Source organism: Dermochelys coriacea, chromosome 6, assembly GCF_009764565.3.
Source record: "Dermochelys coriacea isolate rDerCor1 chromosome 6, rDerCor1.pri.v4, whole genome shotgun sequence".
NCBI classification, from domain to species: Eukaryota; Metazoa; Chordata; order Testudines; family Dermochelyidae; genus Dermochelys; species Dermochelys coriacea.
In genome coordinates this window covers 90,010,498-90,034,627 of record NC_050073.1, presented here as the reverse complement: position 1 = coordinate 90,034,627, position 24,130 = coordinate 90,010,498, and the positions used below count along the sequence as shown (strand labels likewise).

General features: G+C 42.3%; 1 protein-coding gene across 2 annotated transcripts; it reads left to right on the top strand.

Moving 5' to 3' along the window:
• Positions 1–8,544: 8,544 nt before the first annotated feature.
• Positions 8,545–23,644, top strand: DIO2 (iodothyronine deiodinase 2). Of its 2 annotated transcripts, none has more exons than XM_038407685.2 (2): positions 8,545–9,641; positions 20,006–20,575. In XM_038407685.2, the coding sequence occupies exons 1-2, from the start codon at positions 9,420–9,422 to the stop codon at positions 20,573–20,575; spliced, it is 792 nt and encodes a 263-aa protein (XP_038263613.1). In that variant the 5' UTR covers positions 8,545–9,419. The 2 variants fall into 2 exon arrangements, with proteins under 2 accessions (XP_038263613.1, XP_038263612.1); XM_038407684.2 differs by having other exon boundaries at positions 8,548–9,641; positions 20,006–23,644.
• The last annotated feature ends 486 nt before the right edge of the window (positions 23,645–24,130 follow it).

Below are 24,130 nucleotides of genomic sequence, written 5' to 3'. Positions count from 1 at the left end.
TCAACTACCTGGCTTTGTTTTCATACAGTGAATGTAGGGCTCATGAAAGGTGCCAGATATACAGCTCTGAAGTGCACAGAACAGGTTTTGTGAAGGAAGCAACAATCCCAGCCAGTGGCGAATTAATGATTTTGCTGCCCCTAGGCCCAGAAATAATTGCCGCCCCTCAGCTCACCTTCACTCTGACTCTGGCTCCGCCTCCTCCCTTGAGCGCGCTGCCGGGTCCTGCTTCTCCCTGCTCCCTGCCAGTGCTTGTGTGCAAAACAGCTTCGCGAAGGAGGGGCGGAAGGGGAGGAACGCGGCGCGCTCAGGAGAGGAGATGGGGCTGGGGCGGGGATTTGGGGAAGGGGATCAATAGGGGCAGGGAGGGGGCGGGGAATGGGAGCAGGGAAGGGGTGGAGTTGGGGCAGGGCCAGGGGCGGAGGGCACGAACCGGCACTGGGGGAAGCTATTATAAATTTGCCGCCCCTAGGCCTAGGTCTTGTCGGCCGAGGCGTTAATACACTGCTGATCCCAGCTCCCTCACACTGCCATCTCCACTGTGTTTTAACTGTAATGGCAGGCAAATAGATTAGACAAGATGCTCCCATGCAGTGTGACACATGAGGGAACCCAATCTTTCCACCTCCGTCTGTCTAATGCCACGTTTCTTGCTCCATTGAAGTCATGTTTTTCTTAGATGTAATCTGTTTTCCTCCTCAGTTCTGTCTTCCACCCACTGGCATCCAGTCCAAGGCTTCTCTAGGAACACAGATTTTTTACATCCATAGATGTTTAAACCACTTTAGCCTTCTTTCTCGAATCATTGCCTCTGTAATCTGCACATCAGCGTTAGTTACTCTTCCCACTGGCAGTCACCAAGTATTCTCCATCATTATCTCTGATGGAATGTGTAAAGTTTCATGTTGTGGGCATTTCAGAAACATGTTGGTATTACAATTACACTGTATAACTTTTATCTTGTTTCTTGTGTGAATTTCCTTATTTTTCCAAATATTTACTAGTCTCATAAGCTCCACTTGCCTTCTGAGTTCTTGCATTCACTTCCTTATGGCATTGGCCATCAGCACTGACTGTGTTTCCAAAATAAACAAACCATTATTAACCATTCTGTCAATTCACTGTCAATCGCATACATGCCGTCATTGCTTACTCCTCTTTACAACTATCATGACTTTCATTTTCTTTTGATTTCATTTGACTTTCTGATTTTTCATCCTACTTTCATGGCCTCACATTTGACATGGGAGAGTGTCTTTTCCATGGCATTGTTATGTGTGTTCAACAGAGAAATATTATCTGCAAAGTCAAGATCTTGACATTTTCCTTTGCTTCATATAACTTGTGTATCTTCCTTTGATGTTGCTCTTTGCATCACATAATATATCACAGGTTTCAGAGTAGCAGCCATGTTAGTCTGTATTCGCAAAAAGAAAAGGAGTACTTGTGGCACCTTAGAGACTAACAAATTTATTTGAGCATAAGCTTTCATGAGCTACAGCTCACTTCATCGGATGCATTCAGTGAATGTATCCGATGAAGTAAGCTATAATATATCACGATGCAAAAAAGAAGAGGTCATGATATCAAACCAACTGGTCTTTCAGCTTTCTGTCTTTCCATAGCATTTTGAACCTTCATACAGCATCTTGTCCAATAATACTGTCTGTCTAGGCATTTGAAAATTAGTCTATCTTTTCCACACAGCAGGACAAGAACTCACAGCAAGAGATACCCAGCTCTACTGCTATGGTTTTGCTCGTGTGAGGTGTGCTTAGAGTTTCTGCAGAGTGGCCATACCAGGGGGATTTTCACACTACTGGTATGCCACACAACACTGCTTCACTGTGCTCTGGCTGCAGCAATACAGAGGGAAGTTTGGGGGCTGGGGGCTGGCCAGTAGGCCCACAAACTCTAAGGATCTTCTGGCCTTAACCCCCATGTGGGTCCCCAGCACTACTACAGCCTGGGAGCTTGAAGTATCCTTCCTGGAGAGGCAATGCAGCGAGATTGGCAGGGGGAGGTATTTGCCTAGCCTCCCTTCTGCCTTCCCTGCCCCTGTGCAAAACCTCCTTACTAAAGTTTTACACAGGTACAGGAATTTGGTCTCTTGGTATGTCCCAGTTTTTCTTTGCTACTGAGAGAAAACCTCTTAACTCCTTATCACCAATCCTCTTGCCTCAAGGATTATCAAGATACTGATTGATTATCTGTCTCCTAATTCTGGTTGGGGGAAGCAACAGATTTTCTGGGAGAAGCGATTTTTAAAAAAATGTGTTTAAAAAGGCAAAATATAGAGATTTTGGCACCAGTGAAAAGTGCTGACTTGACAGCCCCAGCACTGGACTCCTTTATTTATGCACAGAGAGTATAGTACAGGCAGCAAGAATGCAAGCTTCCAACACACAACCTTGCCTGGTTGCCTCCAGCATTGCCTGGAGGGTAATCAGCTAGGGCTGTGACGGAAGTTCAGTCTCAATGGCCCAATCAGTCCTTGGACTCTCTGAGGAGACCACTGGGGCTGATTTTATGATGCAGACACTTTGTCCAATAGGAACTTGGAAAATACATCAGAAGAGAAAAATGACCAATACTAAGGATGCCTGTGGACAGAGGGAATAAAAAGTTGTACAATATGGCAAATGAGTCCCAAAATCCTCATCCCTAGAGCCGGGCCTGCCAGGAATCAGGAGGGATTTTACAATCCAGCTCTCAAATGGATTTAAAGAGTGGTAGGTAATGAATGAATGATTATATAGAAGAGCAATGGGCTTGCCTTAGAGATGTCTGCTTGGAAGCAGCCACAATTTCACTTGGATCAAGGAAAGAAAACTGTGGACGCAGCCATGAAATGGAAATTGACTGAGGAAAGAAAAGCTGTAAAAAAAACCAAAAGAGGCAAGCACAGGTGTCACAGAATCATAGAATTCAGCGCCAGAAAGGACCACCAGATGATCTAGTCTGACCTCCTGTATATTACAGGCTACCAGCACCACCTAGCCCCTCCACTAAACCTTACAACTGAAATTAAACCAAAATATTACAGCCCACAAGTGACATGACAAGAATACAAGCTGCGATAGAGTATGTAGAGAAAGGCAAAGAAGTAAAGGAGTTATATCAGCAAGATAAGAGAGAATGGCTTGACAAAAAAGCAAGAGAAGCCAAACATGCATCAGTCAAAGGTGACACTAAGAAAATGTTGCAGATGCATAAGTGTAACCCCTTTGGAGCGCATGCTCCTGAAGTAACACACTGAGGCTCTAGGGGAGTCACCCCTGCTCTACAGTAGTAATAATGGCAGAAGCTCAGGAATCTGTTTCCTCGGTTGTTGTTTCCTAGGTTCCTAGAGTCTAGGGGAGGGAGATAGAATCAGCTAGCTACACTATGTGGGACCACTCATGAGCCAAGACTGAGAGAAAAGGGGCTGACTTTACTTTCAGTTGACTGTGTTTGGAGTATACCAGGGAAAGGCGCTACACAGCCAGGAAGGACCTTTCTACCGTCCACATTTCTATCCGAGGGAAGACTCAGCCTTTTGGGGATTTCTGGGATGTTGAATAGTGTCATCACAGCAGAGACCAGAAACCCAGGAGGCTGAGGAAAGAGTCAAGGTTAGGCTACCAAGAGCTAGTCTAACTGCACATCTGAATCCAGACTAGAGAGCCACAAAGACAATCATACTATCCTTGGTGTGGATACTTTGTAAGAACACCCTGGTTTATTTATTTTGATATTGTGTTTTCAGCTGGCAACTGATTTCAGTGCTGTACCCATCGAAGACTGAGCCAATACTCACTATCTGTCTAGATGGGTGCTGGGAAGAAGGAGGGTAGTATGTACTGTCTGTAAATGTTAGCAGAGTTTATTTACTGTTAATTTTGTCTTTTATTATCATGATCCCTTTTCCCATTGTTCCCTATTCTGAGTTCCCCAGTTATCTAATAAAACCCTAGTTACTGTTTTATTTCTCTGGGCATTGTGATAGCTATTTTTATTGATTGATTAATTGATTGATTGATTGATTGATTGATTGCTTTGACTGACACGCCTCTGTATGAGATTGGGTGTTGAATATTTTCCCAGGGGACAGGTTCTTTGTGTTCTCTGCATTAGGAGGCATTTACTTGGCTGGAGGCACCAGGTACCCTTATCGGTGAACCCAGGGCCTATAACCCTGAGGAGAAAAAGGAAAAAGCAGCAGCTGTGCCTCAGGGATGGGTTACGTATGCAATTGTCATCCTTGTTGCAGAGTCACAGTAGTATCGTAAAAGCGAAAGATGGAAGATTGTTAAAAACAGAAGTAGAACAAAAGAAATGATGGTGAGGACATTTTAATGAAGAACTCAGCCAAGAAGACCAACAGTTCAAATCAATGGATGTGAAGTAGGTAAGGATTAAACATTTCACTGCTAGAAATTTCAGAAACAGAAATAGAGAAAACAATTAAGCAGCTAAAAATCAGCAAAGTGCCTGGTCAAGATAAGATCATTGCTGAAATGCTTAAAGCTGGTGAGGATGGGGTAGTACATGTACTGTGTTTATTGTTTGGGAGAAAGAACTCTGTCCAGAGGATAGGAACAAAGGTGTGATCTGAAAATTAGCAAAGAAAGGGAACCAATTGGTGTGAGATAACTGGCAAGGAATAGCATTACTTTCAGTACCCAGGAAAGTGTTCTGCAGTATACTATTGAACTGAATCAAATTGGTCAAAAATGAAAAACTGCATAATGAGCAAGCAAGCTTTAGACTGAAAAGATCTTGTGTAGGTCACATCTTTATCCTGAGACAATTTGTTGAGAAAGGGCTCACATACCAGAGAAGATTAGTCTTGAACTTCATAGATTTCACGAAAGCTTTCGACTGCATTCATAGAGTGTCACTATGGAAGATCTTGCAACAATATCGGCAAGTCCTGCTATGGCCTGAGGAAACCAAGTCAGAGCAATGTACAGCAATCAAGTTTCTTGATGGAACTCAAGGCTCTTCCATATAAGTGACTAGATACAATGGTGATGGGAGTCACTGTGAAAAAAAAATCTAGATAGATAGTTCATCCCTGTCTCACAAGTGAAGGCCCTGAAAGCAGTGAAGGGTTCTGGACATGTAAAGCAGACCCTTGTCCTTTTAAGCTGCAGAAAGTCAGTATGGACCTAGAACATCAATGCCTCTATCAGAGAAAGTGATCTGCCAGTTGCCCTGCAGTGAGTAATAATCCAGCTGGCTCTCAAAGAAACATGCATTTGAGGTCAACTTTCTCAGCAGCAATCACTCCATCTCCAACCTCTTGTCCCTGAGCAAAGTTATCAAGAGAATGGTGGGGAACAAACTTCAGAACTTAATGAATGTCAATACCCTAGTTTTCTTGCTAGTGGGGTTCAAACCAGGACATGGCACAGAGATGGTTTTAATATGTGATCTTCCAATGGCAATTAACAGAGTATAGACATCTATGCTAATACTATTTATCCACATATAAGATCCAGTAGGAGTGGAAGGTGCAGCACTATGTTGGCTCTACTCATTTCTCTTAGACAAATCTCACTGTGGCATTTTTATCTTTCCCCTTACTGTGGTATCTGAACACCTCACAACAACCCTGTGAGGTTGGGAAGTACTGTTATCCCCATTTTACAGATGGGGAAACTTAAGCACAGAGAGGCTAGATGACTTGCCTAAGGTCATATAGGAAGTCTGTGGCAAAGAAGGGGAATTGAACTTAGGTCTCCCAAGTCCTAAGCTAGCACTTCAATCAGTAGCCACATTTCCCCCCAGAGAGTCAAAGCCAAGAGATTCAAAAAGGCAGTTAGTCCTTTTCCCAAAGAGTTCTTGCATGCTGAGGTCTGCAAGGCTGTCTTTCCTCCTCTTCTTTTCAACTTGATGGGAGACCTCTAGGGGAAGTAGTGAGATGCCACAGATCCATATTACTAATGTGATGCTGAAGATAACCATTTCCACATCTGTTTCTCAGTAGATACAAGAAAAGGAGTACTTGTGGTACCTTAGAGACTAACAAATTTATTTGAGCATAAATTTGTTAGTCTCTAAGGTGCCACAAGTGCTCCTTTTCTTTTTGCAGATACAGACTAACATGGCTGCTACTCTGAAACCTGTCAGTAGATACAGGCAGTGCTATCCCCCAGATATTGCAGTGCCTGAGAGAAATAAGGACATGGGTGAATGGCAGATGACTCAGGCTCAGCCCAGGGAACACACAGCTGATGGTAAGAAGAGGAAGATACTTTGGGAAGCAGATGGGGATATTAACCTAATTATCTACCAAGAGCATTTATCCTCAGACTGTCAAGGTGATGTGCAATCTCTGAGTTCTGTCAGTCTCATCACTGCTCCTGAGAACACAAAAAGAAAAGGAGTACTTGTGGCACCTTAGAGACTAACAAATTATTAGAGCATAAGCTTTCGTGATCTACAGCTCACTTCATCGGATGCATTAACACAGATAGCCACAGTGTCAAGAAGTGCCTTCTACCATCTCCATCTAGTCAAAAACTCTTCAGAACAGGTGGCCACAGTGATTCACACATTTGTCACCTCCTGGTTAGAGTTTTGCAACACCCACTACCTGGGGCGAATGTGATGGCTACCTGGAAGCACCAGCTAGTACAAACTCCCTTAATCCACCTTCTAGCAAAAAAGGTCAACAAAAACATTTCATGTCATGTTCGATTGGCTCCCCATTCAACTCCAGCTCCACTTTACAGGTCCTTAAGGAGCTAGAGTCTAACTGTGTTACAGACATCCTCTCTATCTGTAAATCACTGATGTAATTGCACTCAGTGAGTAGGTGAGGGTATGGTGGAGTGATCACAGGATTCAGGATGTTCTCAGTGCAGGTCCCTGGCTATGGATTTCCTTACCGCCAGAGAACAGGAAAAACCCAAGCCAGACTGACTTTAGAGTTGTATGCAAACCCTTCCCAATAATGATGATTGATGGTTGATCTGGAACTCCCTATGCCCCAAATTCTCTTTTAATATCATTGGGCATTAGGGTGACCAGACAGCAAATGTGAAAAATTGGGACAGGCGCTGGGGGGGGTAATAGGCACCTGTATAAGACAAAGCCCCAAATATCGGGACTGTCCCTTTAAAATTGGGACATCTGGTCACCCTATTTGGCAGAATAAAGAAAGGGTATAGACAATGGGGTTCTTCACAGACAGAATAATGTAATTTTGGATGGTATATCTACTGGTGAGATAATGCATGATGACTGGTTTTAAAAGGCCTGCAATTGAGAGATTAGGTATCCCTGCCCACGGCCACATAGTGAGTAAGTGTGAGAGCCAGGATTAGCACTCAGGAGACCCTTGTGCCTAGCATTGAGCTCACATCACAAGAACATGCTGACTTGTACACATTTGGAGATATAGAAATGCTTGTTAATAACTTGTTTTTGCAAGTTGGAGTTATAAAGCTGAATCAGTGACACTGCAAGCATTTCTATGGCAACAGAGTGATGTCACCAACAGCATTTTGACTTTACAACTGATTTCATTTGAAGGAAAAACTGAGCTTATCCCCAGAACATTTCAGCATTTGAAATGGAAACACAGAAAGTCACTGTTGGGCATGTGGGGGCGGGGGGTCCTAGTGACATCTGTGGGTCCTGCACCAGTACCTAAAGGCAGAATTTGTGCCAAATATACATATTCTTTTCCCCCAAAGGAGTCTGAAAGTTGTTCCTGGGACGGTTGCAACACATTGGCGAGATGGTGTGAAGGAAGGTTTCACTGCTGCTGCCTATATGTCTGATCAGTGAGTAAACAGAGGAGTGAGGTATACCATTCAACCAATAAGTTTGATCCCTGAGATGTGTGGTGATGGGGGCTTATATAAGCACCCAAATAAACAGATACATTAACTTAAAAACAAAAAATGTAAAAGTGAATATAAATTTCCCATGGGAGGTTTGAACCCTGTTAAAAATAGCTCAGAGGTACCCACTGCTTTTAAAAGAAAAGTTAAAAGAAAATTAACAGTGCAAAGAAAAAAAATCATTTTCTTCAATATGGGGCTCCAAGGTGGGTTTTTCGCTTTCAAGCCACACATGGATCTTCCAAGAGATAATGAGTTCTCTGAGAGATTTTGAACTAAAAAAAGTTATTGACATTGGGCCAAATCCTTAGCTGATGTAAATGTGCCCCCATTTTAAGTCAATGGCTCTATGCTGATTTACACCAGCTGTGGATCTGGCCCATTATCTTTTCAGTCAGGAGCTTCAACTTCAACAAAACTCATTGGAGTTTTTTCTCTCTCTCTCTCGCACACACACACACACACACTAGCAAATGAAGTCAGTCCTGGGTGTTCTTATGTTTCCTTAAATACCGAGAAGACAACAAAAGATATTTAAAACACCATACACATTGTACTCAATGGGGGGGAAGGGAAATGTACAGAAATATCTCCTTTCTAGGGATGCATCAACTCACACACCTTCCTGGAAAAGACAAAAGGGCAAGGCGGGGGAGGGAGGGGAAGAAACTCAAGAGAAAACAAAAGCAGAAGCCTGTGTTGCTGGATTATCTTCCATGTCATATGAAAATACTTTTTTCAAAGTCTGAAAGCGTTTCTTAAGAGCAGCCAGCAGCATATTGAGATTTCCCTCCTCTCCGTTTCAACAACAAAGCAAAGTTCCACCCTCCCTCCCTCTCTCTCTCTCTTTTCTCTTCTCTTAAAAAAAAAAAAGTTTTGAGAATTTCACTTTTCTATTCACAGCAGCCCTGGCCAAAGTAAAGCCCTCTTTTACATTGACGTCAAGATCTTTACCAAGATTAGGGTTTCATTTCTGTATTGCAGCAATTAGCCAGGGAATGTATAAAAGGCTTCAGGGAAGCAGGCTAGGACTCCAGAGGGAAAGCACTTTGCACCACAGGCAGATAGCGAGAGAGAGGAGGGAGACAGGGGCACAGGGAGAGAGGAACAGAAAGTTTGTGTACAGAGACCTTAAAAAAAAAAAAAAGTAGCGTTGCACCTGGTAACACTGGTGGCACAGAAATTAGAGGTCTGCTTAGTGCTTAAATAGCTGAGAAACAATGGGACAGGAGAGGAAAGTGAACGATCTCTGCTTAAATTTTGTAACTGCAGGGAAGTAGAAGCACAGCTGTCTCTGTCTTTAACGGACTCAAAAGGGCTATTGCATAAGGGAAACATTTTAGTCTCTGAAAAAGAAAAAGCAGCTCAGAATTGAATGAATTTCACGCTGAGTTATGGTTTTGACCAGCTTGAGTATATTTAATCATCTCTGCTGCCGTTGAGAGAAAGAGGCGGGAGGTGGAGGGGGCTGATGAGTTTTTAAAAAATGCCTTTGATTTGATTTTATCTTATTTTTTAAATGAGCGTTCAGGGCAAAAAAGGGAACTGAAGGGAACCCGCTGGAGAGCAGCAGCAGGGAAGATGGGTCTGTTAAGCGTGGATTTGCTGATCGCGCTTCAGATCTTGCCGGTTTTTTTCTCCAATTGCCTCTTTCTTGCACTCTACGACTCTGTGATCCTCCTGAAGCACATGGTGCTGCTCCTGAGTCGGTCTAAAGCGGCGCGTGGCGAGTGGCGAAGAATGCTGACCTCGGAGGGGCTACGCTGCGTCTGGAATAGCTTCCTTCTAGATGCCTACAAACAGGTGGGTAGGTGGGAAGGGAAGGCACCCCCGTTCCTGGGGGGGCTGTGCGCTCTGCACGATGTTTCCCCTTTGTGCCCTGCCAAAGCTAGAGTTTGGTTTGGCATTATGGGGAGTGGAAAACAGCTGTTCTTCAGGAGGGCAGGGGACTGGGATTTAACAGACCTTGGGTCTGTGCCCTCCTCTGCCACTGACTCGCGGTGCAATTTAGGGCACGTCATTTAACTTTTTCCTGCCTCCCTTTTTCTAGCCGTACCGGGAGGAGAATGGTACTTATCTTTGTAAAGGGCTTTGAGAGTGTTGGATGAAACATATTATATAAGCGCTGAACATTATTAAATACTTTTGTCAACCATTTAACCAGTGCAATATCTTCAGGAGTTGTACAAAATTAGGTCTTTAAATAATATCTCAAGGTGAGCTGAATGCCCAAGATAGCAAAAGATAAAAATAACCCTATGTCATTATATCATCACTTTTATTCAGCTCATCTGTTAATTTTTGTATTGGGAAGAAGGGCATAGTGATAGTGTGAGTAGGTTTTAAAAAAGAGAGTCCCTTTTCTCTTATGAAAGTGGTGAAAACAGGACATGACAAAGCTTAAAAATAAACTTGTAACCAGCTGAGGGACAGTTGACTGGTCGTCTTAGCCACATGCACAATGTGCCTCAAGTGGCACGTGACCAGGATTCATCACTGAATTTGATCCGCTGGGATTTTGGTTAATAATGCTAATAGCAGTTACACAACACATGCTCTTTCCAAGTTCCACACAAACATGAACTAATGAGCCTGGATAAAACCCCTGAAAGTAACTGTATCCCCACTTGATAGATTGGGAAACTGAGGCACTGAGACATTAAGGATTTTGCTCCAGATTATACAGCAAGTAAGGGCTTGTCTATACAAATGCCTTGTTTGCAGCAAACTGGGGCATGAATATACTCTGCACTAGCCTACTTAGCACCAGGAATCCATGTGGACCCAGCTACCATGTACTAAAAGTTCCCCAGTGCTCTGTAATCTGCTTCCATTTCAAAGAGGGATAGACCAAAGTGCACTAGGGAAATTTTAGTGTGTGGCAGGAGGGTTCAGGTGGACACTTAGCTTGCATCAGGCTAGTGCAGAGTAAGTTCACAGCAAGTCATGGCGTGAATTAAGTTTTAATTTAGACAAGCTCTACGAAGCAAAGCTGGGATTAGAAACCAGAAGTTGCTGTCTCGCAGCCTTGTGATCAGTTTATTGGAATGTGCTGTTTTATTAAGATTATTTAAAAACAGAAACCCATCTGATGGACTTAGGTTAACTATCTCTTGTATCCTGTCTGAACCATAGCTATATATCTGCTATATAAGAAAAAGCATTTCTTGTTGTGTTACTTTTCCTCCCCCTACAATAGCATTATATATTTACTCTTAAGTAGAGCTGTAGGGAGCTGCTGACAACGGTGCTTTGTTACTGATTTAGTTTGCCTGTCCTGAAGCTCATGTACATAATTTTCAATATATAAAACAAATGCAAATTATATTAGCTATCCCAATCGCAATCAACTCCTTAACTCACCACAATACAAATCAAATATTTGTAAAATATAAGAATTCTAATCACTTCTATTATACTTTAATCTCCAAAACACTTCAGATATTAATGTCTCCATGACCTTGTGAAGTAGGCTGCTAAACGTTATTATTCCCATTTTGCTGTTTGGGGAAGTGAGACAGAAAGATGAACATGTGACTTGATCATGAGTACAGAGAAAACCAGTAGCCGAGCTCTGATTATGCATTCCCAGCTCCTAGGCCTGGGCTCTGAACATTGTGCCTCACACTGGGAGAAGGCTCAGACTTTCACTAGGTTCCAGAAGGTGAATGGAAATATTTTAAAAGTCTCCAAAAACCCTTATATACATGAAAACTCTTTAATTTCTGTAGTAAGTTACATCAACATTCAAATGATGTATAATGCACTTTAAAAGAAAGCCATTAACTTGCTTCCTTCTTTCCATTCCTGCCAAGAGCTGAGTTCATGATTCAGTGTTTCCTCATCTGCTACTGATGGCATTTCTGACACCTGAAGGAGTGGATAGCTCTTCACTGGTGTTAGCAAAGAAACTCAAATCTTAACTTCAGGGCTTAGAAGGTAATAAAAAGCCTTTTATTTTACCTTTAAACTTCCTAGAACATGTCAATCATATCATGTAGGGTGATATCCTGGTCCCAGTGAAGTCAATGGCAAAATACATATTGACTTCAATAGGGCCAGTATTTTACCCCTCCCCCCCGCCGTCTCAAAAGGGGACGGCGGGTGTGGGGTGGGGATTCCTTCACAGCAGTGACTCTTAAGGAAAGGCTCACAGTGCCTTCACAAAGCTCCTGATTGACTAACAATAGATATCATTGGAAAGATTCCTGTTGACTTCAGTGATGAGGCCCAAAGAACACTGAAGATTCCTGACTGTTGTAGAGGCAGAGGTGAGTATGAGAGCCAAGTTTTAGAGGAGACACAATACATTGAAGGTCAGTATTAAGAACGGAAGAGGAGTAGGTTGTAAATTGCTTGCATATGAATCTCTGGGAGTCTCCTGCCACTTCTGCAGGGGAAGGGAGAAAGAAAGCTAGTTAAATAGAAAGCTAATTTGCTCTGGTAGAGTCCACAGGAGACCAAACATCTGCAGCTCTGTGGCATAAATGTGAACAAACAATGCAAAACAGTGAAATGCATGAACCTAAAGAGTGTTCACCAGGAACTCTCTATAAATGTATATTTTTCCAAGTCCTGAAATGGATTTTACATGTCAGAACCACTTAACTGCTAAATTCCCAAATCCAGCTGGGCAGAGGGGGTAGATGTCAATCAGATTTAAATATATGCCTAACATTTGGCATGTGCTTAACTGCCTTTCTGAATCAGGGCCTTCTTCACTACTACTAATACTTTGCAGTTACATAGCACATGTCAAATGAGCATCTCAGAGCATTTTACGAATAGTAAGTAAACCCACAAACTCTCTGTGAGGTATGTAATCCCCATTTTACAGATGGGAAAACTGAGGCACAGCTAGTTGAAGTAGACCAAAGCCACACAAAAAGATAGTGGAAGAACCTGGAATGAAACCAAGAGCACCCAGTCCCAGCATCCAGTATAGTAATAATAATACTACCTAGCTGTTATGTAGCGCTTTTCATCAGTAAATTTCAAAGCACTTTACAAAGGTATCATTTTACAAGGAGGGAAACTGAGTAAGAGAGAGGTGAAGTAACTTGCTCAAGGTCACCCAGCAGGCCACTGGTGGAGTTGAGACTAGAACTCGGGTCTCCTGTCTCCCAGCCCAGTACTCTAGCCACTAGACACACTACCTCTCCAAACAAATTAATTACCTTTGAAATTTTTTAAAAGAATTTACAGGGGAAAATTGACTAGCATGGATATTGTGAAATAAACTAGTCCATAATAGCTATTCTGGAATAGTTCCGTGTGTGGATACTATTCCAGAACAAAAGTGATTTTATTCCAGAATAATTACTCTGGCTTGGAAGTGCTCTAATTATTTCAGAATAAAGTGTTTTTTTTTTATTTCAGGACAGTGCCTGCATGGGGAACTATTCTGGTCAATCGCCATGTAGACAAGCACATAGTACAGGGGTGGGCAAACTATGGCCTGGGGGCCGCATCTGGCCCTTCATATGTTTTAATCCGGCCCTAAGCTCCTGCCGGGGAGTGGGCTCCGGGGCTTGCCCTGCTCTGGTGCTCCAGCTGGGGGCTTGCTCTGCTCCTTATGTGCCATGGCTCCGCGTGGCTCCTGGAAGCAGTGGCATGTCCCCTCTCTGGCTCCTGTGCATAGGGGCAGCCAGGGGGCTCTGCATGCTGCCCCTGCCCCAAGTGCCGCCCCTGCAGCTCCCACTGGCTGCAGGGGCAGCACCTGCGGATGGGACAGTGCACTGAGCCACCTGGCTGTGCCTCCATGTAGGAGCCGGAGGGAGAACATGCTGCTGCTTCTGGGAGCTGCTTCAAGTAAGTGCCACCTGGAGCTTGCACCCTACCCTGATCCCCCTCCTGCCCTCTGAACCCCTTGGTCCCAGCCCGGAGCACCTCCTGCACCCCCAACCCTTCATCCCCAGCCCCACCCCAAAACCCATACCCCCAGCTGGAGCCCTCACCCTACCATACCACAACCCCCTGCCCCAGCCCAGAGCCCCCTCCCACACCCTGAACTCCTCATTTCTAGTCCCACCCTAGAGACCGCACCCCCAGCTGGAGCCCTCACTCCCCTCCCACACTCCAACCTCCAATTTTGTGAGCATTCATGGCCCACCATACAATTTCCATACCCAGATGTGGCCCTCGGGCCAAGAAGTTTGCCCACCCCTGACATAGTACATTACACCCAGAGTTGTACTTGTTATTCCTATCTTTCTGATGGGACTTGCTTCTAGTTCTGGAAGATCCCAAATATTGGACCTCAAAACTATACATTTTTATGTATAAAAAAGCTATTTTAGGTCATTTTAAAAGTGTTTTAAATATGTTAGTTAACATTTTAATCTCCTTTTCTGGATTCTAAACAGCTGAATTCATCATGATGCTAAGGCATATGCCCTTACCAACAGAAGAGTTAAATATAGTTCCAATAACATTTTTCAACCTTCTATAACAGGCTTTCTGCATTTCTGTAAAATATGAGGCACATAGAGTATACTTGATGTGATGTGAAATAAATGCTTTATTGTCATTCATATGGATGACCTATATAATTCATTCAGAAGCAATATAAATATCCCTAAAACTCTCTCTCTTTCTCTCTGTGTATGCATGCAGAGAGATATATATGTTTTCCTAGTAATCATTTCACTCACCGTTTCTGTGGGGGAACACAGCTGTTTGTAAGCAGCACACAGCAACACTACAGAACAGTTAAGAGTAGAAAGCAGTGTCCAAATAATAAAAAGCTTTCTCTGAGATGAAGCCTAGTCTGCTAGCTCTGTTAAATCCCATTATAATAGTTAGCCTTGTTCTAAAGAACCTCTCTTTGCAATGCATCTTGTACGTGCAGTCCATAATTAGGGGTGGTGCAGAGCCATGTTTGACTCACAAGGCTTCTACACCCCATGGCCCTGCTTCCTTGTTGGAGGAGAATAAGGAGGGTGTTATATAAATCATCAAGCGGGAACAACGTAGTCACTATCAACAATTAATCTGGCAGATGTTCAAATCAGAAACCAGAACTCAGGAAGTTGTAAGAAATATACTAATCACAGATAAAATGTACATGAAAAAATAAACAAACAAACATCAGGGAATTACTCAGTTGTTCCTATTTTTCTGGGGGGAGAGGGTGGAGGGAGGAGGGAAATATCTTATGTAAAATGTTCCAGTGTAAGAGAATGCTGTACATTTGCTAAACAAGTAAATCAAAGTATCTATTGTTTGCCCACTGAGGATGTTAGTCTTTTATTTTTGCTACTAGATCCTCCCTGGTGATAATATCCTAACCAAAAGGCTGCCTCAAGTTTCTGCTGCTGCATGCAATAATAGTTTATAACAAGAGGACAATGGAAAAATTCCATTGCAAAGTTAGGAATGGGTATTCCATTAGAAAGCTATGAAGCTCTCTGTCCAGTGATTTATAGCTTTCATTTCTAGTCCTCAAAGGGTAGCAGGAAGTAGGATCTTAAACCAGTCACTTGTCCAAGATTGAATATTGCCTATTCTGCACCTCAGTGCCAGTGTAATTTTGAGGGATAATTCTATATTTGGATTGTGTTTTAAATGGAATTTGGTTGACGCAGCTATATTATTTGGAATGTCAGAAGACATTCTCTCTCTCTCTCTCTCTCTCTCTCTCTCTCCAATACTACAGTGATCAGAATGATATAAATAGTTTGATTGATGGATTGATAGCTAAGTTTATGTGTGCAGTACTTTCCTGTCTCTAAAAAGGATTGAACCAAAAGCAAGCTCTCACATGAAGACTCCAGAATTTAGAGAAAGTTTGGATCTTGATCCAATCTTCAGGGGATGGGCCCATCTCTTGATTTAATAGTAGATTAAACCAGTGCTATGAGCTCTGATGGAAGCTCAGTTAAATCATCAGACATACCATCAAACCCATGGCCCTCTTCCCATGTAATAGGTGTACTCATTCCTTGAAGCACCAGCATGCAGCTCAACATCTGGAAGGGTATGACAGCCTCTGACAACATGGATTGCTCAACGGTGTTCTGCAACATTGCAGTGCAATATTTGCAAAGGTAGTATAAAGAGCAAGTGCCCCATTTCCTATTGGTCAGCTTTTCAGCGTACCACTGGGTTACAATGCAACTTTGAGAGGCTTTTCAGACAGTAGAGCAAAGATCTCTTAGCCCGAACCTTTATTTACTCATCACCTTTGTTTATTTTGACCTGGAGGGTAAGGAAGTGTCTTTCTTTGAATTACATGGCAATAAGAGGAACTTATGAAATAAGCCCTCTGCTAGAAAGGAATTGTCAAATAGTTTTAGGTCCCAAATGTAAGCATTGTGTAGTGTTTAAAAATATTTGTCCCCCCAAACTTGTATTAATAGCACTGATTTTACAAAATGTAACATTAGCAAAATTATTTTCATTGAAATTTTCAACCACAAATGATAATAAGAAACTTAAAACTAATAATAATAATAATAATAATAATAATAATAATTATTATTATTATTATTATTATTATTATAACTAATAAATAATAACTAAACCTTCCCCTCAGAATTGGGAACCCAAACTCTACAGGGCTTGGGCTTGAACTCCAGAACCAGGAAGTCGGGCTGCCAACTTTTCCCCGAATGTCCCTGTATCTGGACAATATTGTTAACAAATAATAATAATGACGACCTCAGTCACATCTTGTATATACAGCCCATAATTAGGGGTGGTGCAGAGCCATGTGTGACTCACAAGGCCACTACACTCCATGGCCCTGCCTCCCCATGGTTTACTCCCACCCGTCTTTGGAGCATTATGTGCCCCTAGGGGAATATAGAGGGAGTAGAAGTGGAATTCTGCCAGGTCCTTATGTGGGAAGCGAGGACTCCTTATGTGATTCCCCCTGCAGTGCATTCTCATATATGGGCCAGGCATAGTTTGTCCCTAAGTGAGTAAAGAGGGCAGGGTTTGGCCAATGGTTTTTATTAGGACTGTCATTTTAATTCTTATTCTCCCCCATTCCTCTCCCAGCCTCACAGACCTGAACCTAAATAAAGAGCAAGAGCACTGATGAAATCCAGCGTCCCCTGTTCTCCCCATCTTGTACACGCTGTTCTAAAAGCAAATGCCCTCTTCCCTGTGGTGAATGAACAGTGGACATTAATGTATACTCTTCCAGGAAGGGACCTTAGGTGATTTATATGCACTGTGGGATTCCTACACAACTTTGGGTCTTGTAAAAAAGCAAATAATACTAATACTGAATAACCCTGCCGCCAGAGCCTGACTAACATCTGGATGAGGCTCTGAGAAATGACAGGCTCTTCTGGGGCTGCATTTTACTGAATAGAATCAAAGCAAAGAGAAGAACTTGAAATGGAGTTAAGAGCTCAGGGGGTTCTGTCCATAGCCAGTAACTGGGCTCCAATCTCTAATATGGCATGTCCATATTTAAATGGCTAATACCATAACCTGCTAATTATCTGGCAACACCTATTTTCTTTAGGGAGTTGATGTAGCCTGATGAGCCTGGCCAGTGGTTCGAAAATCCCTGATGTGGGGCACGAAAGCAATTTTTCAGTGCACAGGATCCCAAGCAAAGCAAAAAGAAAATAAATGAGGAGATGATGTTTTGTCTACGGGGCTTTTCCCAGGCCGTGCGGAAAATGTATAACAAAGTTAGTAGTATGTTCTGTTTCCAGCTTGTGGTTTATGAATAGGTCTTTCTTTTCTTCCCCTTCCCCTTCATTTTGCAGTCGACATGCTAAAGCAGCACTAGCGTTGCTCCCCCTTTCCACTGCACACAACACTCCAGAACAAGATGCTCAGTATCAGAGCAGTCAAATGAGTGCAAGTTATTGCTTGAGGTGGGGAGATCCCTTTGCGTGTGGAGATGGTGAGGGGGGGGGGCTCACAATTCATGGGCTAGCTTGCTGTGCTCTGAAAGCGGGATCATCCATCTCAGCTTGGGACCCATAAGGCCAGCATTGAGTGACTAAATAGTCAGCACAGAAGTGCGTGATTATATGAATGCTGGAGCCAGAGTTATTGCATGTGAGAGAAGTTCTCCTGGTTTGTTTCTTAGAACATATCTTTTGCCAGCTTTTGTGTAAGATTTCAAAAGCAGTTCAGCTGACTATTATGTGGCTTTTTTGATAGGCATTTTCATTGCGTCAATTTTTTTCCAATAGCTATTTTTTTCCTTTCTGTAATAAATAATGACAACAAAGAGAACAGAAAAGCCCCACAATGCAGATGATCAGTGAGGATGATATTGTCATCCTGTGTCAATCCCGTTCCTGAGTCTGGTGAAATGAAGAGGCCCTTTGGGAACGTCAGAACTTCATCAAGACCAATTAGCGGAAATGTTGCTGCTTGTGTTTAAGCGTTAATGACTGGGCAGGGTTGGGGTTTTGGAGTGGCTAACATTGGCATGGAACGAGGCACCGACCTAATTACTCTTCTGCGGGAGGAGAAAATGCCTTGTGAATGCCTGCTTGGCAAGGATGTCTCATTAAAGACAAAGCGGCAAACACAAGCTCTCCTTGAAGCAAAAATTAACATGATAGGTACCCCATGGCCGTGAGACTTACTTGTGGCTGTGGGAAATAAAATGAGGTTAGCCACACCGGGGGATAACTTGGCTGCTTTTTAGTCTACAGGGTGTCATGGAACCAGTTTTTATTTTGTCTCTAAACCTCATCTTTTTGGTTTGCAAGGAATACTCTTCCTGTGGGAGGTACAGAGAACACCCTTGCATTGTTGGAGCACAGTCACACATGCTGACACCCTTGGCAGCAATGTGAAGTAATACTTGAAGGGCACTATTATACTAATATCCAATTGAAAAAATTTTGATTTTTCCCTCCAGGCTTTAGGAATCTATATATTGAAAGTGGCATTTGGTAGAGCTGAATGCAGAGTTAGGAAAGAGGAATTTACTCAGTGAATATAGCCTCTTTTTCTGCCCACATAATATTCATAAGCAGATTGTGGTTTTCCTCAAATGTATTGATGAGTATAAAGCCGGTCAAAAAATGTTCATTCATAATATTTTTCCACAGTAAAACTGGAAAAATTTGGGCAAAATGCGGCCCATCTACCTCACAGGCATGTTGGGAACTCTTTAATTAGCTATATGTTCCCGTAGCATTAAATACAACAGTAAAAATTCTCATAAAATCTGTTAGCTTGAAGAGAGAGTCGGGGAAAGGTTCCATGTCAATTACCCTTTGAGAAAGTGGAACTGAACCATGAATGATCATATAATCATGAGGGACAGTTAGGTTTCAGGTGAAGAGGGGTGGACATCCCTGTACCTACAATGTGCTCATTGCTGGATTTTAGCTGTAATGGAGAAGATTTTTTCCCCCCATCAGCTGAGCATTCTGCTTTCAACTCTGGTTCTGGCTTTTCAGGAGGCAGCGCTTTGTAATAAAATCTGTGATGATCTCTGTGGGTCAAATTCAGATGTCCTTAGAGTTCTTACTGAATTGAAACTCCGGCTAGCTTCAGTAAGAGTGTATTTTCTGAATACAGTCTGGATTAGGACCTCAGGATTTGGCCCTATATGAATTCAATCAAAACAGTATTTATTTCTGAACATCATGAGATAGGCAGGAGATGAGAAGAGAGAGACATTAGCAGGGAAATAAAAGACAATTACATTGTTGTTATAGAGTTTGATGCTAAGGAGAGATGTGCAGGAGTTGCAGTGCCTAGACTTATTGTCTTTTATAGTAGTACTTTGTAATTCCATATTGTCTTTCAGAGCATCTTTTAGACTTTAGTCAATCTTCACAACACCCTTGTGTGATACATACCTATTATCTCCATTTTATAGATGGGAAAACTGAGGCATTGATGGGTGCAATGACTTTCCCACAATCACACAGTGAGTCAGAGTCAGATCTAGCAATAAGGCCGTGAACACCTAACTACCATCCACCTGCTTCAGACACTAGCCACACTCTTCTCTCCTCGTGCTGCTTCAGGAGAAACACAGCAATTGGAGAAGACACTGGTCTTATACAGATCATTTGCTTAAAACCAGGATCCCTGCAGCATTTTCTGTGTAGGGAGTACACTGTGTTGTTTGAACAGCTGACTGTGTTTGTTTAGTGAGAGTGAACATGAAGGACACTGTGGAAGCAAGTCACAGTAACTCGTCATGTCTTTATTTGTTTTGCCATCAGGTGAAATTGGGAGGAGAAGCCCCAAACTCCAATGTGATCCACATAGCTAATGGCGGCAGCAGCAGTAGCAGAAGGAAAAGTGTTGGTGGGAAATATGGAACCAAGTGCCACCTTCTGGACTTTGTCAATTCAGAGCGCCCGCTGGTGGTTAACTTTGGTTCAGCCACCTGACCCCCATTCACGAGCCAGCTGTCGGCCTTCGGCAAGCTGGTGGAGGAGTTCTCAGGTGTGGCCGATTTCCTGTTGGTCTACATTGATGAGGCTCACCCATCGGATGGCTGGGCTGCCCCTGGGATCTCTTCCTCCTCATTTGAGGTGAGGAAGCACAGGAACCAGGAAGACCGATGTGCTGCCGCTCACCAGCTTCTGGAACGGTTTTCCTTGCCACCCCAGTGCCAAGTGGTAGCTGACTGCATGGACAATAATGCCAATGTGGCCTACGGGGTCTCCTTCGAGCGAGTGTGCATTGTGCAGAGACAGAAAATTGCCTACCTGGGGGGCAAGGGCCCCTTTTTCTACAACCTCCAGGAAGTTCGGCTTTGGCTGGAGCAAAACTTCAGCAAGAGATGAAATCCAGCCTAAGATGAGCAAAGTGTGTCAAGAGCCTTGTCCCTTTAAAGTGATATAAAAGGGAAAAAACACACTGTTTTACAATAGGTCTTTTGGGGCCTGTTGTAGGAGAACAGGTTCAATAATAAGGTCAAATGAATGCAAGCTAGAAAAAAAAACAAAAAACCCAGCACATAAAAAGAGAATTGTGTGAGACAATCCTACTCCTGCCTTCTTAACAGGACAGAAAAGGCCACTGTGAAATGTACAGCTGCTGAGCATGAAAGGTGGTGGAATGAGATTTCTCTCCTACCCTTTTAACAACATGTTGACTTTAGGTTGAGAAGAAAGCATTGCTTCCTGGAAGGCGATTCTGCAGAGAGGCAACCTCATGTATTTGATCAGGGACCATCTCATTTTTCCACTGAGGCATGTGTAGGCAGCTTGCCAGCAGCCTGAGACCTTCAATTAATTTGCATAAAATGGAGTGGATTATGGCTGCCTTCCTGTTTTGATACAGAGGTATGACCCAGCAGAGACTGCAAGATCCACCATGCAGTGCAAACTGGCTGCTCAGTACAAGATGAAACATTGTATGTGGTTCTTGGTACTCTCTACAGGTAGCTTCTCTCCATTGTGTGTGTGTATGTGTGTGTGTGTACAGTACCTTAGGCCTCTGTATGTTAACAATTAAATTGGCAGCAGGCCACACCATAAAACTCCATAGGCTGCATTTGGCTCTCGGGCTGCACTTGGTCACCACTGTGAGAGAGAGAAAGAGAGAGAGAGTGAAGGAAAGAGGTGATGGGGGGGAGGGAGAAGAAGGATACAGAGGAAAGAGGCTGCAAGATCCTAAGATCAAAGGAGTGAGGGAGAAAGAAACAGAGATTGTGTAGTAAAACTATAACTTTTCCCTTTGAAAATTCAGAAAGTGGGATGGTTTGTCACAAACACACACACATATATACACATGCATAGTTCATGCCTAGGGCAAGAGAGAAGAGTTCAGCTGATGCCAGCCTTCAATATGCGGAACTGAAAAAATGTATTTATCAGTGCTTTTTTCTTTTTCTTTTTCTTAAACAGAAACTTCAGAGAGAGAGAGAGAGAATTAGGGGTTATTTTGTGTTTATTTTAGTAAAAGTAATTTATTTCTTTTGACATTGCAGGCATATTTTTGAGCAGGGGGGACTTAAATACCAGTTTACCTCATTGGAATTGAAACCTGTCCAATTGATTACCTTGTTAAAGTGCTCATGTTGATTTTTGCTATCCTAGATGTCTGCTTTTAGTTTACAGACATATTAGTTCATTGGAAAGTTAAACAGTCTTTAGCCTCAGCAGCTGCAATTCTGTTGGGCAGGATAGCATTTTGTTCATGTTTCATTCTTCTTCTCAGAAGCTTTTCGGGAAAAAAAACCCATCACACTGGTCTCACAGTCACCACCTTATTTCTCTGAAGAGGTTAAGGATGAAGTGAGTGAATTATCAAGAACAATTGTAACAAATGGCTGAGTTTCTCAAGAATGGCTGAGGGGAATATTCCAAAGTATATTTAAAGAGACACTGTCAACTTAGTCTAGGCCTTAAATATGTTGAGGTTTTGTAAAATATTAAAGGATTTTACAAAACCTAACACAAATGGACATGCTTCCATTGTGCTAGTGCATGAGAACTGGGAAGTGAAACTGACTAATTACAAGAGTGAACCTGACCAACCTAGTTTCACAGTCCAAGCTGAGAGAAATGCAAAACAAGCAAACAGCATAAAGTGGGGAAAATTAAAGAAGAATATTAAATCTCTTACCCTGCTAATCACCTGAGATGTTAGTACAAACACAGGGAAGAACTGAAAAAAAAGAGATTTCTATTTTACAGTGTCCCTTTAATCACACTTGGCATATTTCCTTTTGTTTTGGTGTGAATCAATTCAGCTAATGCACATGGCATTTTTTTTTTAAATCTGGCTCTTTGAAGCACAGACATGACATTTTGACAGCAGTGTGAGTGTGATTTCTTATGCATCCAGGTTCATGCCTCCCCCCTGATATATACACAAACCCTGGTAAAGCATCACAGAGAAACTGGCGGGGAATGGACTTCAGAGAGCCAAGTTCAGCTGGGTGGACGGAAGAGCATGGTACTCCTGTATTTCAGGATTTCATAATTGCTCTAAGTAATTTGTGATGGGGGGAAAGAGGGGGAAGATGACATACATCATTGTTCTTCTTTAGGGTGGCCCAAGGGTATATAGTAAGAGGTAAGAAGAAAAAAATGAACAATGGAAAATGTAGGCTGAATATCCATCTACTCCAATGTCTCCCTTCTGGTATATAAGCCTGACTTTTCAGACCATTCAATGAAGTGGTCATGACTTTCCAATTATTATGGTAGATTTCTACACATTTTTATGACTGTGTGGGAGAGCTACCTTAAACCTATGAACACAGAAACATAGGAATTGCCTACTGGATCAGATAACTAGTTCATCTAGTGCAGTATCCTATCTCCGATAGCATCCAGATGCTTTAAAAGAAGGTGCAAGAATCCCTATGCTGGACAATTCTGAAGTAATCTGTCCACTGGAGTTACTTGTTCATAACCACAGACAGTTAATGATTGGCTTGTGCCCTTATAGGTTTTATCCTTTCTAGTAAAAAAAAAAAAAAAAAAAAAAAAAAAAGAGGAGTCCTTGTGACATCCAAATAAATGTGTTAGTCTCTAAGGTGCCACAAGGACTCCTCATTCTTTTTGCTGATACAGACTAACACGGCTATCACTCTGAAACCTGTCATCCTTTCTAGTGTGACTGCAGATGTCCTCATTATCCATATATATGCCTGGTCCTTTTTGGGAATTCTATGAAGAATTTGAGCTCAATTATGTCTTGTGGCAGTGAACCTGATGATCAAAATACATCCTGTGTTTTGGGTTTTTTTAAATCCTTTTATCAAATATGTTGCCTTTCAATTTAATTGAATTTCCCCTTGGTCTTGTATTATGAGACAGAGTAAATAGGGGCACCCAATTTTCCTTCTGTGTGCCATTTATTATTTTGTATACTTTTGATGCAAGTCTTATTTGTGTCCTTTTTAAACAAAACAAGCCTAATCTTTCAATCCCTCATATGGGTCCATATCTCTTATCATTTTCTCCCATTTCTGGACTCCTTCTCTTTTTGCTTAACTGTACCTTTTTCAGGTAGGGTGACCAGAGCTGAAAATAGTATTCCAGATGAAGACATGCAGTGGGTATATATAATAATGTAATATTTTCAATGTTATTTTCTATTCCATTCTTCAGATATCCTAAACGTTATCATTCCATAACTGCTTCAGGCTATAACCCAATGTGCCTTGTAAAGCTTAAACCTTTCTTTCTTTCTTTCTTTCTTTCTTTCTTTCTTTCTTTCTTTCTTTCTTTCTTCAATCTGGGGCTTTTAGCATTGTCTAAATTGTCTGTCTGTGAAATGCCAACCCAAGTATCTAATATGACTGTTGAAAAATATCTTAAATCACAAGAAGGAGTCTGTATTAATAATTCTAATACTCCTTTGCATAGCTAAAGTCACAGTAA